The sequence below is a fragment of the Anticarsia gemmatalis genome, chromosome 1 (assembly GCF_050436995.1).
Source record: "Anticarsia gemmatalis isolate Benzon Research Colony breed Stoneville strain chromosome 1, ilAntGemm2 primary, whole genome shotgun sequence".
Lineage (NCBI taxonomy): Eukaryota > Metazoa > Arthropoda > Insecta > Lepidoptera > Erebidae > Anticarsia > Anticarsia gemmatalis.
Window position 1 is genome coordinate 15,288,095 of NC_134745.1, and position 20,564 is coordinate 15,308,658.

Sequence of the window (20,564 nt, forward strand, 5' to 3'; positions counted from 1 at the left end):
GGCATAGCATATGAATCGAAATCTGCAGTAGCACAATTCTCTCTCATTATCAACTATCGCTAACCGACTAGCTATCGAAAAATGAAGTATGAAAATCGGTTCAGCGCCTCTAGCGGACGCCGCAAAACTATTTTTGTAGTACATTTTAAATGTCAAATTCTCGGTGTCCGATTGTAGAAAATCGCGCTGCAGTTTGTATAAATCAACGAAAAATTGTTGTGATAATTTTGAAATAGAATTTTATTCATATTTTGGCAACAACTGCTTGTGATTCCTTTAAAAGGTTTATTTTTTGATATAGTATCAAAAAGGTTTACGATGTAAGCTGTAGGTTAAATAAGAGACATTTGTTCCTTGAATAGACAGCCAGTGCGATGCAATACTTCATACGACACGTTTCAGTAACTAATTTACTCAATGATTTTATATAGCTACCTAGTGTCTCCGGTAACAAACGCACAGCGCGTCTGTTTGCGGCGACAGACCGCAACGTCGCCGCGTCGCCGCGTCGTCGTCGTGTCGTTGTCGCGCGGCTGCGGTCGCCGAGACGCGGTTGAGTCGTACATGCGTTTTAATGCTCCCTACTCTTATTGTTTAATTGGAATTGCGTAATTTATTTCCCGAAAGGAGGAAGATTAAAATTAAGAGTTGTGAATTGTTTTTGAGAGAGTGCAGTGAAGAGGATATTATAATTGTTACACGTTCTTATATTTAAAAATATTTATAAATATGAGACTACGTTAATCATCCACGACTGACTTAATATTGTCTAGTAAAGGGCTTTGTCGACCATTGACCGTGACGTACTAGAATACGAAAATTTTTTTGGCCGACTGTAGGCAACCCTTGCTTACCTTTCAAAGAGAAACTAACACGATTAAACAATAATATTTTATAACCCGTCCGCAGCGCGATTTTCTACGATCGATACTATCGACACTCCAGAGACGAACATTTAAAATGTACTGCAAAAATAGTTCCTAAAGCACCCATTAGAGGCGCTGATCAGGTTTTCATGTAAGATTTTTCGACAGCTAACCAGTTAGTCGATAGCATTTAAGGTACTTAGATACCTGCAGATGGTAAGGTTAGGATGGTGCTACGACTGACCTGCCTCCAGACGCATATCCCGCGATAGTATAGTCCCCGCAGTGCTGGCAGCTCGGCAGCGGTACACCGCCGCGTGCACGTCGCTGCGGTACTGCGCCGCCGAGAATGTGCCCAGCCATAGCGTGCCGTTCTGTAGTGCGCTCCTGTAACAAACAACATAAAGATATTTATATTTAGACACTATTCTATATTACATCTGATCGACTTCGACCGTATGAAAAGATTTTTCGGGATAAAAAATATCTTATGTGTCAGTCTAGGCTATATAGGTACATACTGTGTGTATAAAATTTTATCAAAATCTGTTTGGTACTTTGGGCATGGTTGAGGTCCAACCCAACATCTAAATATTAGCATCTTTAAAAAAGCTTATGCCAAAGCCTCCTGGGAACCATCACTGTATTAATAAAGGCATGATAAAACCCATTATATATAGCTGTGTAGTAGACTTGTAAAAAGCAAAACAAGATTGGAAGAATGTAATGCAAAGCAATTGAAAATTTTTAAACTCTTCCTATACCAATCTGCCACGACTTGTATAACGTAAATTTACCTTAGACTATCTATTTTGGGTCGACCAAAAGTATCAATTAAAAATGTTCATAATAGCCATTCTTCAAAGGGTAACATGAAAAGTGAAGGTAATTTTAAAAGCGAGTCTCACAGAACAAAATCAGTAGTTGGAGTAAAAAAGGTAACGCCATTAACGGCTGATGTCAGTGTTCAGACGACGTTCATTAAAACGTTTAATAACTAAGATAAGGTATTTTAAAGATAAAAAGGATTTTTAAGGAATTATGATCACAGTTTTTTTAGTTTTATCTACAGTGTGATGTATTTGTAAACGAGAGATAATGGTATATTAGACTGAGATTAGAAAAACGTTAAAAAATCAATCGTTTTAAGCAAAATAAAAAATCTGTAAAAAAATAATATTCCCCATGCAATAGTGATGCGGCGGTGATTTGTGTGCCTGGTCTAAACTATTTTATTTTATGTTTACTGTGCCTATTGCTTTGTGTGTGTTTGTATGTTTGTTTACTGTGTCTAATGTTTTGTGTGTGTTTATGTTGTAATTTAATATATTAACATAGTTTTTAAGGAATATTGTTACTAACCCAATGAGTCACTGTTACTTGAAATAAATGAAATTATTATTATTATTTTTTTTTTTTGTATATCTCGGGACTATAGAGTCCCGGACATTTGGAAGGCATGCGTGGGGCCGAAGCCAACACGTAGAGGCCCTTTTTAGACGGCTTTAATCTATCAAAAATGTATGGTGTCACAATCCGGTGATTATCCCTGTTTACACTATAAAATGCACCCAAGGACAATCACCGGACTGTGTGGAACTATGGCAAAACTAATGGGAAAAAACTACTCGGGCTATTGGGATGGGGTGCTGATGGACTGGAAAACTATGTATCTACGGGGACTATGGCGCCTGCCCATAACAATGTAAAACACGTATAAATGGCAGGCGGAGACTCGCCAACTCACAAACTGGGCCCCCCAAACTAGTCGCTCAGAATGCAACAAGGGGGCAACAGGGACGTGAGCGGCTGAAGGACGGAGAGGCCTTGCTGGACGTTAAACTCAGATCACTTGCTCCCTGAGGGTCCGGCATCACTGGCCCACTAGCCACTTACGCTCAGCATCCGTCCTCCGAACAGAGTGGGAGCTCTGCTCTCGCGACTCCACTCTGGACGGCCAATGAAGGCAAGCCAGAGGCGGGGGACCGCTTCCTCGTCAGTTTTCACTCCGACCAGCCAACTAAGGCAAGCCGGAGATGAGGAAGGGTGACTTCCCCCTGGAGCACTCAGGTACCGCGGGGTCGCTACTCCCCGTCACCTCGCCTCGAGGTGCCCTGCGGGCTTATTATTATTATTATTAATAGAGGGGGCAACCTATTGGCAATTATTGAGCCTGTAAATAATTGCCAATAAACTCTTCTATTGGAAACATTTCACCACAAATTGTTAACGCAAATAGCACTTTAGGTAACTCAGGCTTAGAACCCCAAATGTCATCGGCGAGCAACCATTGGAATCAAAGAGGCAATCAGTTGTCCAAAATTGGAAATAAATATCATACTCAATACTTACAAAACTACATACTAGAACACTAAAACATCTTCACACTTAAACCTAAGCCTACTACAAAAAACTGTTCCAAAGCTTTAAGGTCTTAAATTTACGATAGATAAAAGCCCCTCGAACGGTAAGGGTCTGTTCCTCAATCATGGACTTAACGGCTATCGTGTCTGAGGTCCCAAAGAGTTACGACAGACCTCCTCTGTAATAACTTGAGGTCTTGCGAGTGACTTACTCAGACCATAAAAGAAAGGTGTCGTCAATTTTATTTTTGATACGGATTATAGAGTATTGAAAGAGTCTATGATTTGCATTTAAAAGACCAGATACTTAATCTCCACTATTCATTGCCACTTATGTTTTTAATAAGATAGTAAAAAAGGAGTGATTTTTTATGAGTATTGTGTATCCGTTCTCAGTTTGGAAATCAATGAACGAATTTCTCAATATCTTACGGTATTTGGAAGGTGCATTATTACAGATAAATATAAGCTGTATATTAGTGTATATTTATAGGTATGTTTTTATAGGTGTATATTAATAACCGACTAGCTCAGGCAAAACGAATGCGAGAATAAACCATAGGGCACCGCAGACTAGCTTCTTTTAAACATGGGCGATCGGCGATTTAATTTTTATTTTGATATTATTTCGGCGTTTCACAGTTGTTAATATCTGTCCCATGTGATTGAAGCATATTTTACTTACGAGCATACTTCACGCAGAGCACGTTACCAAAATAGAATTTCGAAAATCTAAAATTAATTTCACTTTAACTTATCCACTAGACATTAAATTGTTTATATAGCATCGGTTTTTTATATTTATTTATCCAGAAACATACCTCATTCGAAACCTCGCAAGCATGATTATACATAACCGCTTAGGCCCTAAAGCAAAGAAAAGAATGATGTAATACACTGTCAATTTTTACAAGATTTGTTACAAAGAGTAGGAAGTTTTACCACAGATATTGGGAACAAATCGCTGAGGGATCTTATTTCTTATAGATACGTAGTAATCCCATCTCCCAAATCTTTTCATGCAACAAGCGTCCAGTCCGCTTCGTCAAGCATACCAAAATTATCATAGATTTATTCTTTACTAGATATGCCTAAAAAGAGGTACGCTGGAAATTTAGATCAATCGGTCCCGGTATTCATATAATAAACTGTTCGAAATTTGAGCGATTTGAACAGTTGTAACCACAATTGTCGTCACATATATTGTAACCAATGTACATCTTATACACCTATATTACTCATTACTAAGTAAAGGCCTTTCTTTGACTATGCCACGATTAATAAATAATTTAAAAAGGCTGTATAGTCAGATGATTTATCTTAAACCTGGCAACGACTATTATATTGCTTCGTTGAACTAAGAATCTTCACGGACTGCTCATTGTAATTCAGACAATATCTTCTAAAGCACTCAGAACAATTTAAATTTATAACATTTTTTAAATAAAGCACCATTCAAGCGAACTGTCAGAAGTTTCCAGAACATCTTTGCAAACAAATGATAAGTTAAAACAAAACACTCTGACTGTCATATAATTAATCACGGGCATCACGGGCGATACGGCTCCCTTCCATTTAAATTCAATTCCTTGGCGTTTTTGAATAAGAAAATCTTTTTAATAGAATCCGTGGGTTTGTGAATAAGATAAATGAGGTACGATTTTTGGTTTGGATAAAAAATGTCGGTGAATGTAAGAAAAATAACGTTTGAATGGAAGTCGGGTCGGACTGTGGCTCGCGTCATTTATACACGTCGCGTTTAAAACGATAGTGCACGGAGCTGGTGGGCTAGGCGAATACAATTTATGGTTACACAATTTTAGAAGCTATATTAAAAATATTTTCTGTGATAGGTTGCTGTATAAACTGTCGTGAAATAAGTAGAGATTGTAATAGGTAGCTTTTATACAAATTTTTCATTGTCGTAATGTTTACTTTTTGTTATTGTACTGCTAGGCTAAGTATTTAGTCAGTTAAAATACAATTTAAAACAGTTTTAAACGTAATTTTGACGTTTAAAAAAACTCTTTTTGCAAACACATAAACAAAGAATTGAACAAATAAAAATCTCAAAAATTGTAGCAAAATTCTAGTCAATCGTTCATCTCTTTAAGATTACGCATTGTAACTCGGTCCTAATATACTTACATATTACATAAACTAGTGGTAAGCATTGTGTGAACACAATAGATAAAGAAAGCCATGTATTATGATAGTAGAGTCAAAGTTACACAGGTATGGTATTATGTCTCATGTATAACTTGCAGGATAAAGGGATAAAATACTGAGCGAATAAAAAAGAATAGTTTTTTTAGGTCTATTCTAGATTTTAACACATTAGAGTTTATAACAAGATGGATTGACTGTATTGTGGCTGTTCGTTGTTAAGAAAAAAATTATGGAATTAACAAGTTTTTATAATCAATTTACGTAAAACTATTTAAAAAAAGAAACAAGTTAAATCTGAATTATTAGGTAAGCTTTTTTTGCAAGAGCACAATTATGAACAAATAACTTTCGTACTTTTTTATGTTGATTGGAATAAAATATTCTTCTTATAATGCAATTACGTCGTTGTACAAAGGGCGGTACAGAAAGTACAGAATGGCGATATGTTATTATTAAACTTTGCAAACACAATACAGACTTATAATGCATTTGTAAGAATATTATGTTACAAAACTTTATTGTAACCTTAAACAAAAATTAATCGCTAGAACAATAATAAAAACAATGTGTACGCGTCAACCAGAACGTTAGTAAAACCGACGTACACTTATTTTATCGCACACAAAGGATCGAAAAAGCAACTCGATTGAAAACATTGATAGGTCAGGTTGTTACGTAATAGCCGAGGGATACAAAAAGTCATAAAAATACACGCGTCATAGTAAAATGAATCTAGCTCTCTACGAATTCCTAGAATACTGTGTTTCTGAAATCCGATGCTGGATTGCGTTTGTATGTTTGGAAAATATTATCATAGACACGGATAAATGTTTGTGAATGTATTTTTGAGGTTTATATAAAGTTAAATGTATGAAGTATTTTTTTTTTGAAATTATTCCATTGAATATATATTTTTTTTTGACAAGCGGCTATGAAATAGCAGTTCTTTTTTTTGTTACAAATTTTAAAAATGTTCCGGAAAAGTCAATAAGTCACAACCAAAGCGATTTAACGCAATTGTTAACGGGTAGTAAAAAGTATGTTAAAATAGGACTTCCCTGCGCGATAAGACCGCCAATTATACCCTATTTTAATATTTTCCCTGTAGAGATTTTATTTCATAGTACTTATTATTGACGAATATATTGTTTGTTAATTACTAGTAACTCTCAATTTCAAAAGTCTTTTCTTCAACGGTACACGTATGTAGCAATTTTAAAACCATAGCCGTCTTTACCTTTCCCTGAAATCCAGAACCGATTCAATCTTAACATAGACCGATCAATCACGAACTACTAAATAACTCACCTTCAATTAATCATTCAGTAATCAGTCCGTTAATTCACAACAACAAGAACGACATCCCTCAACATTAATTATAAACTTAAAGAAGATCCTAACTAATTTATATTACAAAAGACTTACACAACGCCGTCCCAATCTCAACGTTATTATACCGAATTTTGTACAAAAAGATATTGACAATCTTCCGAGGCAATTTGCTTGAATTGTTACCGGGGTTTAAGTTAAACGTGACACAGACAGAGAACGGGAGCGTGACGGGACGTTTTTAATGCGTGACTCGCGCGGTTACTGTGTCACACGCAACATCCTGTATCTCAGCTTACGCCACCTTCATCAGCGTAGAAAGAAAGTTCGCCTTCATTGCCAAGCGTTTAGGAACACTCAGATGACTGGTCAAAACGATGATGTAGAACGCGTGGTAGTTCACACTGGCATATTAGTTTTACGATAGAGCAACTGTATAAAGTTTACTTTTTTCTTTAGTGGGCGTACACCAGCTATTGTGGTTGCGATATATGCTGAAACCGCGCGTTTTATGTAAGAGCCGCTAAATAACGCGGCTTCTGCGCATCGTTCGACTAGCGTGCGTTTAAAATCACAGCCGTCTTACTCCCGCACACGTCACGCAACCGCGTGATATGTGTCTTTGTGATTTATTAAAGACTTGTCTCTATATATAAAGATATTGATCAAGTCGTTCGGTGACAAATCAGATTTTAATGATGACGGTCTCAGTAAATTGAATGTGACACCGGCTTCTTTGAGATAAAGTATTTAAGTTTTTGTTACGAAATTCGGATCATAGTTAATTAAAGTCAGTTTCTTAATAGACGCTGCTTAAGTAAAAGAAGTTGTTAGATGATATACCTACCTACATATTTAAAGTAGGCGTAAACTGTTCGATGAAAAATACATTATATTGATTAAAAAAAAAAAACAAACGCTCACATAAAAATTTCAAAACAGTTTTTCGAGATCTTTTTGAAGTCGCCACCATCTTAGCCTAACATTTTACAATTCCAAAAGACACTACTACCCAGTTTAACAATAATAGTTACATATTATTTTATCCCAGCAATTCTACAGCAACCCTAGGCTTTACCACAAAGCCTTAAATATAAGGTCACAATAAAATAATCATGCGTGTGTTTACGTGACTTCGACCGTCAAGAACCGACATGAGTCGACATGAATATTGTATGGGAATGTGGATTACGACTCGCGGAGACAGCTCCAACTTTTATGAGCCCATCATGTACGAATGTCAAACGAAGGCTTTCATTAGGCTGCGAGATATTTTTGATTTACATACTCCTTGGGAGTTTGTGTTTTGAAAGGTGATTGGGACAGACTTTTTTGGAGTCTGTTCGGTTTGTAAGTGCGTGTCTTTTTGAGTAAAATATTAAAGAGCATAACCGCAAAAGTCACCTTTGATATAAGCAATTCAATCTCTAGACATGAGAGTGTAAATAAACTTTTTGATATTTCGTTGAAACAAACGTAAAAACATCTGAATTAACATACGACCAGACCTGAAAGGCCACTTAAATACTGCTGTGTAGTGACCAGTAGCCCAATTCTCTACTACTATCGACTACCTACAAACGGCTAGCTATCGATAAATTTTGTATGAAAATCTGATCAGCACCTCTAACGGGTCCCATAGGAACTATTTTGGCAGTACATTTTAAATGTCAAACGCGACAGTATCAATTGAAGAGAATCGCGTTACAGATATTGTCGAAATTTTACTTAAAATGGGACACTAATGATAAAGAAAACTAAACACTTTGCTACTTTTTAAACTAGAATTAAACCCGTTCAGAAGCAAAATATTCATTTCTAAACAACTGCTTTCTAAGGCACAACTAAAGCTCAACCCAGATAACCTCTACTACAAAGATACACCAACATTATTATAAACCCAATACATTTAATGAAACACACAAACATGACGTCACGGTGTCAGTCCAAGCGGTTCAATCTCACTAATGATATTAACAGAACGACATGGAGACGTCATTTAATCAAACACACGTGCTAATGACGTGACTGAGTCGTGACGGTGTCGTGTCGGTGACGCGCCGTGAACGTGAGGTTAGTTAAGGTGCAGTGTGAGTTTGTTTAAAGTAAACTCGATCGAGATGATTACGACGCTTGGTGGTGCGACTGGCCTGTTTCTTAATGGTAGCCAATCAGCGGGCTTATCACGTATCTCAGTTGACAGCTAGTATACGTCTATGATCACTATTCAGTACATTGCTGCTTTAACGTAACGTATTAATCACTATAAACTAAGGGAGAAAACAATGGACAGCATAGTAGTTTTCAAGTGATTGTCAACTGAGATGTGATAGCCCCCCTGTTAAGCATAAGTGGCAAATATTTTGAAAATGTAGATGTCAATAACTCGCATTATATACTGTTAATCTTAGTTTGAGATACAGGATACGTTTCATATCCAAGATAAGCATTTATGTGGTAAACTGGGGGTTAAATTGATGTATAAGAAGTATGTTATCAGTGGTATCACCACGTATTTGTTTAAATCTTTAATCTACACATTTCAAGAAAGCGCATATAAAATGAAAATAAGCAGAAAAATATCAAGGCAAGGGATAACCAGTTTCATAACTGTACAATCTGTTTGTAGGTCACGAGCAGTTTTCGTTTCAAATTTAACATCCACATTAAAACCAGATTCATTACGACTACATTTTGTCTCACAGATTCACAAACCATACAAAAATTGCAGTCCGTTGATTTATAAGAGAACGAAATTTGAACACACAAAAACCAACGTTCGCAATTCACGAGCAAATTCGCTTTAAACGTAGTTGAAGCACTGACACTTAACATTAGATCCGTTCCAATTAGTAAGGCTTCAAAGTGACGTCACTAGTTACCTGTCACCGTGACGTCACGTGGATAAACAGTGACAACTCGCAACCAACTCTATTTACCTCCAGAAATAATGAACGCTGACGAAATTATTCCACTCTTTGAAATGTCAGCGAAAAACGGACGTAAAACTGCGAGCGCATTACAGATTCAGTTGTTCTGAATTTTAATTCGCGACGTTCAAATGTTGCTACGTTGTATGCTACGGGGCATATTGCTACGAACATTTCGTAGCGTATTTGCTACGGAATAAATGCTACGGTGCAAGTTCTTGCTTTCTATTCGTGACTTGGAACTTGTTATACTCGTCTTACAGTAAGTAAAAACTAGGTTTTCTGAATCTTTATTTGAATTTGGTTTTACAAGTGGTTTTGTATGGCTTTGCGCTACTTTAGAAGTCGAATTGAACGTTCATAAGTTTACTTTGCGTTAGGATTTACAGTTAAGCAGTTTGACGCCGGAACATAATGGTGTTAACACACTGAAATGTGTTTCAAGCACAGTTCATGTGTGTCATCAGTCTAGTTTCATATTTACAACAAGCCCGAATCAAAAAATATTAGTTCCACTAAACCAATTGATCTTCAAGGCCATAACTTCGCTAATACAATGATTTAGTATCTAAGCAATATTTTAGCACTAATACAAGAATTTACGATACCAACTAAATCACATTACAGCCAACATAATAAACAATATAAACCACAGATAACAAAACCACAATTTATTTATCGACATTTACTAGCTAAATTAATTCTACGACACATTTATTATCATCCCATAACAATGATGTTATCGCCGTCTCTTTCTCGCGGGTATTTGCAAGTGTAATCCGAGAGGGAGGGGTATAAAATCTGACTTACATCCTAATCGTATGTTGGTAATACATGAATAATTCAGTAGGAATATTGAATAACGCCACGGCCACCGTCGGTGTTGGACCACTGAGGGTATTTGCTTACTCTGTGTAAATATATCAAGCTTTGGGTCCGAGTGTTGTTTCTTATATTGCAATAAAAATATAGGATTTAATACCATATAGTTTTTTTGAAGCTGAGGTATAAAACAATACATGATTTTCTATGATTTTATTGCTTACGTGATTTACTGATAATTAATACGAAGGGCACGCTATAAATGCAACTAAATCGCGTAAACGTAAGTTACAGTTTTGTATCAATATAACAACTATATCAAGAAATTGTAGTATAAATGAGCCTGCAAGAACTATTGCTGATAATTTAAAATTACAAACACTCGGGACTCTATATACGGAGTGCGTAAAATTTCACTATTGTAGGTAGTGCGTTTAGAAAGCACTATCACCTATCGCCAGACTAGTTATCGAAAAAAAAAACAAATCTACTAGCGTATTCGGCTAAAACAATTTGTAAACGATTTTTTGTCTAGTAATTTTCTATGTCAAACACTCTCTATTTCGTACCAAATGTAAATTGCACTACCTATCTCACGTCAAAACATCTCAGTAAAAACCGCATGACACAGAGTATGTAATCTAACTAATTTACTATTAATCTCAATATTAAACTACAAACGGTACTAAATCCTCTTGTTTAAACCTAGCTGTTATTAAAGGGCCTGTCAAGTTGTGCTGAGTGTAAGCCGCGTGACGTCACACGCTTTGATTACAATACATGAATATTAATCAAAAGAACACACGTGAGATACCAACTGTTTTTTCCTAGTATAATATTTGTCCGATGTTTGAGCGAAATTGTTTGTGGCTTTTCTTTACACTTTCCTTACACTGTGTGTTGTATGGAATGCGTATAAGAAACGGTGACCCGAGATGGGTGCGTTTCTTCAAAGATTTTTGTAAGCTACATATGGGGTATCGGATAGGTAAGTTTTATAGGGTACTAGCGGACCCGACAGACGTTGTCCTGTCTACACGTCTTTAATTTGAAAATTTTAAACTTCTTTTAATAATCTAAACCATTCTTAGATCCCCTTGAACACACACAAAAAAATTCATCAAAATCGGTCCAGTCGTTTAAGAGAAGTTCAGTGACATACCCACTTACAGAAGAATTGTATATATAAAAGATTTGAAAGAATCTTCTTAATAATTGTTTAAAAATATTATTTGTATTTAGTTTCAGAAAAAAATATAATGGGCTAAAAGTATAATCAGACCGTAGTATTAGATTGCTGATCAGAAAATTATCTGAAAGTGAAAAATATTCGTGAAAAGCTAAGAATTTTCCAAAATTGCCACTCTTGTGTCTATTTGTGGACAACAACAATGCTGTGTAACGTTACACCTACGACTTTTCTGTCACCTCGACTATATTGACGTTCTTTAATGCCGATATAAATATAATGATGTGCTATTAATAGCATTTATTATGTTCAAAATAGGCACAGGTACTTAAGGCTCTTGTTTACAACTGGAAAGAATCAGTATCAGTCTTTATCAACTATTGACAACCTAGTCAATAGTCAAATTTTGTACGAAAAACTGATCAGAGCCTCTTTCTCTCAAGAACTATTAGTTATCTATGTTCATGAAATTCTAAGTGGCAACGGTCGCTAATTAATAAAACCAAATGTAAGAAATCATGCTACGCTACGCTATCAAAGAGTAACAAAATTGTTGTAAACAACATTATCTACCTATATTTTAATTGACATTTAAAAAGAGCAAGCCGTGAGTTTCTTGCCGTTTCTTCTCACGAGCAGCAAACAGCTTTTCCGAAACGGTGGTAGATAAAAAATATTTTGACGATTTCAAATACTTGTTAAAGTTTATGAAATAAAGAATATTTGACTTTGACTTTGACTTTGACTATATAAAAATCATAATATGCTCTGTCTAGTTTTCTTCGACATAAATATTTAGCGTTATTTTTTTTAGTTTTGAAAAAAAATTATATATTATATTACTAAAAACAAACACTTAGCACATACACCAACATTAACCCTCCACATAAATTACTAAGCCTTAAACTGTAATATTCGCACACATTCAAAGTCAAACAACGGTTGGTTTCGAATAGTTCAGGAAAGTTCTGGCAAATTCTAGTGAATGCGTGACGTCACGACCCCCCCTCCCTCTGGACCTTTCATCAAGGGCCGTATGGGCCATATCAATCGCTATAACGAGGTCTGGCCGAATTCTAACTAGCTTGGATTGCAGGGGCTGTCAACATTTTCATTGGAAAGGGGTTAGACTTTTCCATGTAAAGTTATGATTGACATAAAATATGAAAAAATTGACGGAATTGAGGGATATTTTTTACAAATAACTGTTTTTGTTATATTATTACAATATATTTGTAATTTTTTTATTTAAAACCCCGCACATTGTTTCCGAATTTTGCCAAATATGGACGCAGAAGTATTCTAGCACCTCGTTAATACTCGTATATATACCCCCCTCTTTGCTACAGTACAACCAAATGAGATATTTTAACTTTCTAAAAATATTTAAAACACTGATTCCTACATAATATCTGTACCACATAGTTCTAACCGTACTCTAGCACTCGTATTATAAAAGGTTGAGTACCACAGCGATGTCGTGCAAATATTTGACAGCTACAACTTAAAGGTTGCAGCGTGTGTGTGCGGCGCGCGGGGTTCTCGATACCATTTGTTTGTGGCGCCCTCTGCCGGGACGTGCGGGGAGCTAATTTATGGTGGGCTTGTGTTTTTGTCGGGTTCGGTATACTCTTATGGATACAGTGACTGTGTTGTATTTGAGTGATAGAACATATTTTCGAAATCATTTGTTCTTTCAAAATCTACCTTTTTAATCAAACAAATTATATGAACGATAAATGTTCATATAATTTATGTGTTCGATTAAGGTAGTTTTTTTATTAGTTAATAATCAGATTAGTTAAGTTATCCGAGTTAAGTTAAGTTAGTTTTTGTCACTGTCAATAACGTTATATGACAGTAATAATTCATAACAAACTGAATGCATTAAAACAAAAATATAGCTAATAATTTAAATATCACGGGTGAAATATTGCAAACATACATTTGAGTTAGCTTAACGTTTTGGCGCAGGTTACACTGACCATATTCGGATGGTGTTTGACACTACAGTGTAAATTGCGCTCATTCCCATGTTATCATCACGTGAAGCGATTATGTAAATCTTAAAGCAAAGAATTCGCTTATAACTTGCACCAAACACTATTTCGATAGTCATAATGTAGTGCGTAGTGTGACGGGTCGGTTTTACGAGCGCACCCACAGGACGGCGGCTGTACTTGACTCGAACAAACACATACTACATTATTAATATTAGCTGCTTTCACTACTGAGAAACGTTTGGCAAACTTTCCAAGTTCCAGTTGTTGGTATTTAGAAATAAGGGTATTTGGTAAGCATTTGAAACTGTAGCGCGATTCTCTACAGTCGGTACTGTCGAGTATCGAAAGTTTGATATTTAACATTTTCTGCCCAAATAGTTTCTTCGACGCCCTTTAGAGGCGCTGATCAGATTTTCATACAAAATATCTCGAGCTGGTCGGTTGCCGGTAGTCGATAATGGTAAAGAATCGAACTACTGTTTGGGCTTTAGTTTTTAAAAATGCTGGCTGAATATCATATAAGGATGTATATTATATAAATTAAATTAATAATATTTGTACATATACTTAATGTATTGTGGAGGTCGGAAAACCAGTCGCTTCATGTAAAATGCTGGTATTCCGCTGCATCTGGTGAGACTGGAATCCAACTCCAAAATAGTTGGAAGAAAGGCTAGGCTGACATGACATATAGTTAAATGTAAGAATGTTTAAAGAGGCTTAAGTCTCGAGCTCAAATCTTAGGCTGGAAGAAATTTTCTGTGGTTTAAAGATCAATACAAACTAGTATTTATTACTTATTACCTTGACAACCAGCTTGCCTATAGATATACACGTAGATGAACCAAACATTCTAATCAAAGGTTATCAAAACATGTAAAGTTGTAAGTTCAGTGTTTTCATTCAAAATGTTATCTAAGCTATCATAATATATCTGTAATATATTTCAGACACTGTGATAGAAACTATAGAGCTGTTATTTTCTTAGAACAACGACTAAGCATTGCTATTCAACGTGGAAATGCTGCCAGTCTTCTAGGCACATTGTCATTATCTGGTAGTTACTTTTAATTTGGTATAGGTAACTTTGTATCGTTATGAGTATTTTTATGCTTAATTAAAATTAACAATTCTCAAGCAAACATCTTCATATTAAAACAATGGAACTTATCTTCTATAAAAATGCTTTCTTTCGAAGTGAAAAGTCAAATAAGCGAGTATTTTCCGAACCATGAACCGAACGATTTATAACAGGCAATTTTGCAGCCGAAATCAGGGGTTTTACCGCAGACATTTTTTAACAAACCCACGTCCTGTGAAGCACATTATTTATAATCAGCCCACGCATTTATTGCTCCTTATTATATTGCAGATCTATTTTAAATAAAATTGTATTATGTCGTCACACAGATAAAGGCAGTTTTCACATTTTTAAAGTAGATAATAGTCGGTCGGATAAGAATCGGTAAACAAACTACAATTTGTACTGTAATAATATTGGAATTTGAATTTGAATAGTTATAATATTAGAGTAAAAAAAATATTAGTAATCAAATAATGCCAACGTTGTTCAATCCACTCAAAAGCATTTGACAACGTTTCACAAAGGTCTTAGTTTTTAACAACTGGAATCGACTGGTACATGTAAATACATGAAGCTCTCGAAGTTCAGCTAGTACAAGAAATTAGCGATATAATGTTATCAATAAAATGTTTTCGGTAACAGCTGATTAGCGAACTAGCATCTACTATTACTAATTGAAATACATTCAACACGCGCAGTGCTTAGTATAAATTCTCACAGCGAAAAGCTAAGCCGAGGACAGTTGCCTTCAATACCTTTGTCCGAACAATTCAGCCAACGGCACTCCCGAGACTGGCCATTACGAACCTCAACACTTTGAAGCAACTGATGAAAAAAAAGTCCTTTCATAAAAATATCTAATTTTAATGCTAATATCTTTTGTTGCTCAAACAGGGAGAGATAAGTCGACAATATGCCGGAAGAAAGATAAGGAACGCGTAAAAATTCTTAAGTGTAGCGTGCGATGATAAGAAGTGGCGGATTTTATTTTCGTTATGTTTATTTATTTTTGTGGTACTTATAGATAAGACTAGAACAGTGTGAAGTAAACATTTTTTAATTTACTACATTATAGTAATCAAATACGTTTATATATTAGGTCTGGTAAAAAGCCTTTTCGCATTATAGTATGTATGAACTTGTAATAAACTCTCTTTGGCTTCAAGAATCTCAAATGAGTACACGGTTCATTAGGTTTCTTTCAGTGAGCTCGTGAGGACCCAAATATCGAGCTTTTTTGGGTAGAGGAAAGATTTTATTACAAGGTCATACATACTATAACGCGTAAAGACTTTTTCCCCAACCTAATATATAACGGCAAAATAACAAATCCTTAACCTAATCAAATTTATAACCAGAATTATACTATTAATCGACTGCTGATCGCGCAACCCTTAAATAATAAAATTAATTACTTAAGTAACATTACTCCACTGCCGGTCGCAAAACTTAGGGTACTATTTCTATTATTGTAGGTCTTGTATTATTATGTTTCCGATTACTCTCGTCCTCTCCAACATTCACAAAAGTATCGGCCATTTAACTTGCTATTTATTGTATAGGACTAACAATGACAATAGCTGAACGCTGATGTATTTCTTTCACCTTTGCTCAAACTTTCGGGTAAAGCATGTAATAAAATAAGTACAATTCACTTTTCTCAATAAATGTAATGCGATCATTTTTCTTTGTCATTTTGACTGGACATGATCCAGTCTATTTTTGGCCTATTGCAACAAGAAACTTTTTTCCTAAATTTTGTTAGTAAATTACTCAAAAACTCGCGTGCCATTCTTCAAAAGTTTGTCCAAGATGTCAACAGTGGGAACCTTCGGGAGCAAACTAATTCACACTTCACGCGACAAAATTAACTTGTCCGACACTCTTGACTGATGATGAAGCGGATTCTATCGGTCAGCTTTATTTACTGTAGTTAAGGGAACTGGTGGATTAAGGGCAGTTCTTTTTTAAATTTATTTATCAGGATTTAACATTTTTTTAAATGCCTCTCCGCTAGTATTCTTTAGCCTTTCAGCTCCCTCAGCTGCTTATTGCGTCCAGCCAACCGTCCAGAAACACGTCAAAGTCGTCCTTATATTTAGATATTACATTAGGGCTATTTTACAATAATCAAATTTAAATTAAATCAAATGTAAATTAAATTTTAGTTAATAGATCAAGTAACTCTCTCATAACTTTAACTGCTATTCCAGAAGGAAATTCAGACATCATATACTTATACAAACTTAGTCATGTGTGATACATGGGTATAGGTGACTTCATTAACTTAACCTTTCAAAAAACCTACTCAAGTAATAGCTAGCGAAGCATACACCTTGCTTTTAGTGGTACTTCTAACACAGAGTAACACAGGCTTCAGAGAGTGGCTAGCACTTTTTATATCATTTCATCTTCCTTTGTACTCCTCGTTCATAAAATAAAGCGATCAAATAAGACCTCGTGCTAAAATTAAATGTAAAGCAATAAAGTTTTATAGAAAAATCAAACTTGAAATCCTTTTATGAGTGCTTCGCGGAACTTGCCCGGGTTTACTACACATGGTTTTCAATTACTCTATCCTGGTACGTGAAGAACAAGGCTGTAGTTTTGGTTCTTCTTTTATCCTTTCAGACTTAAGGAAAAAATATATACTTCCAAAAACTATACAGTTCAATAGGTCATTGGGAATAATTACCTTATATCTTGCATTACAGGATATGAGACAGGATCATTATTATTATAAAATTACTTATTGTGAAACACTATAACGTTTAGCCTTCTGCATTTCAGGACTTACAGTTAATATGTTTACCGTAGTTTATTTTAAAACAAGTTCCACCTCATAGTCAGCTTGATCACAGTATCCGAATAAAATGTATTCCGAATTTATCAAAAGTCTTTTAATCTCCATCAACATTTAAAAGTAAACATCAAGAACAATTAAAACATTTCCTTTCACATCAAACTTGGAACAACTTCCCTTTGTCTCAAAACTGTCGCGTGCTTTGAATGTAAGCAAATAACAGCCCGCATGAATTACACGCAAGAACAAACTACGGAATTAAGCCTTCATAAAAGTTAAATGAAAGGTCCACACCATGTCTATATTGTGTGACGGACTAAGGTGAGCACACACACACATACTTTACTTATTATTGTATTTTGTATACGCGTACTTAATCAGCATGACTGTAAGGCCTAACCATTTGGCATGAAATACTTTTGGCCAAAAAAGTGTTTGCTCAAAAATAATTATTAATATGAATGTAAATTGCATAAACAAGATGTCAAGTCTTCCAAAACGATTGGCAAAATATATTATGCTAGACAATCTGAAGATACCTGTGAAGTGCTTTTAAATACGAGATCGAATTTCACGTGAATTGTTCCAAGGGTTTATTTATACTTTTGCGGTGCAGAATTAAATTAAATAAATGTGCAACACTTCATACCAATCTTTAGTTCGTCAAAAGAAAAAGAAAAGGTGGACTTTCTGAATGTTCCAGTGTATACTCCTCCCAAGAACTCCAAAGGCTCTTTTTAATTTTTCGCGCCCGCATTCCGCCTTATCTATTATTCTCCGGAATCCCTTGGAAGGATATGAAATGGAAAATTTTGGGAATTAAATGCAGTGTTCAGAGATAATTGGTGGAGTTTCTGAGGTTATATGGAATGAAAAATATTAGAACAGTTTTTCTTTTTTGTCTTTTGCGTGGCTATTTCAAGAAAATAAATTAGCCAGCTAATCCTACTAATATTATAAATGTGAATGTTTTTAAGTATGGATTGATGTATTCTGTTTCACGAAAAAACGTCTGGATTTTAGAGAAAATTGGTACACTGGTAGCTTATAACCTGGATTACCACATAGGATACTTTTTACCCCGGGAAATCTTTCCATGCGGACAAAGTTGCGGTCAGAAACTAGTATAATCTAGAAATATAATTTTAAGTACATTATATTCCTTACTTTTTTAGTGGATGTGAGACAGATAATAGTCCATTATAATAATAGTTTTTCCTTACTTTCATTGCTGAGGTTAATTTATAAGCTTTTATTTTGTCAATTGTCAAGAATTTCTTAGAAGGAAAAGGTAGAAGGGTATCAACACTGTTGCTATTTGTGAAAACTATTTCAGAGTGCTTCTGAGAATTTCATTAACAAAACCAATGATGAAAGTAGATCCTAGTTTTCACAAATAAACATGTTTTTGTACTGTGTTTGGCGCAGAGGTTATTATATTCACTTTGCCTCTGTTGCCTATGTGTTGTGGGTTCTAATCCGACCTCAGACAAATTTTAATGATTAATTGACACTAATATTTATTGTGAGTGGATAAATATGTTTGTACCTAATTAGTAGTATGAATGCTTAGTTTGGATATTTCCAAGACAAATGAAGCTTAAAAATATTTATATTATACCTCTATCATATAGGTTTATATACCCTGTAGTTGTATAAAACGCTTAACCAGTATCTCCTCTCAAGTGCTTCAAACTTATCAGTTCGTTATACGTGTATTTATTATAAATAGACTAAAGATTACTAACTATAGTCCCACAACTTATTAGAGAGCCTTGACATGCACAATTTATTTAGATTATAATACACAACCCGAAGCCCGCACTTGTCCCGCGCGGTGGAATCAAGGCCTGACCTCTCCCTCATTACGGGATGATACCTTCGCCCAGCAGTGGGGCATTAATGGGTTAGATCAATTATTTCTTTTAGCCCCTTATGTGTCCCACTGCTGGGCAAAGGCCTCCCCTCTTTCATTCCAAACCTGTCTGTCCTGTGCCAAGCTCCACCACAATGGACCCGCAAATGCTGTTAAATCATCATGCCACCTTGGTCGTGGTCGGCCTCGTGATTGTGGACTGGTGATTAATTAATTATCATTTATTTATAATTAGCAATTCTGTGTAGGTCTAAAATAAAGTAGCTGTATCAGATAGGCAACCGTTAGCTGCATAAGCCTACACTGGTGCTCTAAAATCAAAATTGGATGTACTGCGAGGCTTGCATAAAGGCTCTCTACTAAGTGGTCGGACTATAAGTCTCGAGCGCAGCGTCCACTCTCATAAGCCGTTAATATAAGGTGATATTTACTCGCTTCGGAAACTAATCAGAGAGGACGAAACTTTTGCAATAAACGCTCATACTAGAAAATAGTTATTAAAGGTTTCAAAATGAAACTGTTTCTTATAAAAGACGTTGACTGTTTAGAGGTGGATGTATAAAATATGTTATTGAAAGGCAGTAAGATAGTAATAATATGATACTTTTTAATGTACTTACCTGACCTTTTCTTGCAAGTTCGGATAAGAGTGCATCTAAGCATAATCACTTCAACACTGCCCCTTGACCATTTAACATAGTAACATAGCCTGAGTCTGAGTTTCCTTTTACTGAGGTACAAAAAGGTGCCAAACTGTTGTTTTCTGGTGTTGCTCTTACAAGTCATCTAGACTTAGTAGGGATTCCTTTTAATTCCTCAAAACTACTCAAAATTATTAAATGACTCAAGTATTTACGAGAAGTATCGGTTGGCGACCAATGTTGGTAGTCGCTCGTCCGCGTGGAAATCATAATATAATCAGTTTATTTCCTGAGGAGATTGAGTGTTTGATAGCGTTCAATGTTGTCGCGTGGTGACTACTGTACTATGTGCAGTTTGTTTGTTTGTGCTTGTGTAAGGTTACTTGTAGGTATGGAAATTGGTAGTTATACTTAACTTAAAATGACTTCACTCTCTACCTAACTTTAATTGGACAGCATCAATTTTATGAAATCACCGTTATCTTCATT

The 20,564-nt window shown here is 35.4% G+C and overlaps 1 protein-coding gene across 3 annotated transcripts in view; it reads right to left on the reverse strand.

Annotated features, from left to right (window-relative positions):
- LOC142981905 (cell adhesion molecule Dscam2-like) overlaps positions 1–20,564 on the reverse strand; it is a 221,668-nt gene that overhangs the window by 83,101 nt on the left and 118,003 nt on the right. For all 3 annotated transcript variants that reach the window (XM_076128169.1, XM_076128079.1, XM_076128247.1), the window contains exon 4: positions 1,111–1,253. In XM_076128169.1, coding sequence (XP_075984284.1) covers positions 1,111–1,253 — 143 coding nt within the window. The remainder of the gene's footprint in view (positions 1–1,110; positions 1,254–20,564) is intronic.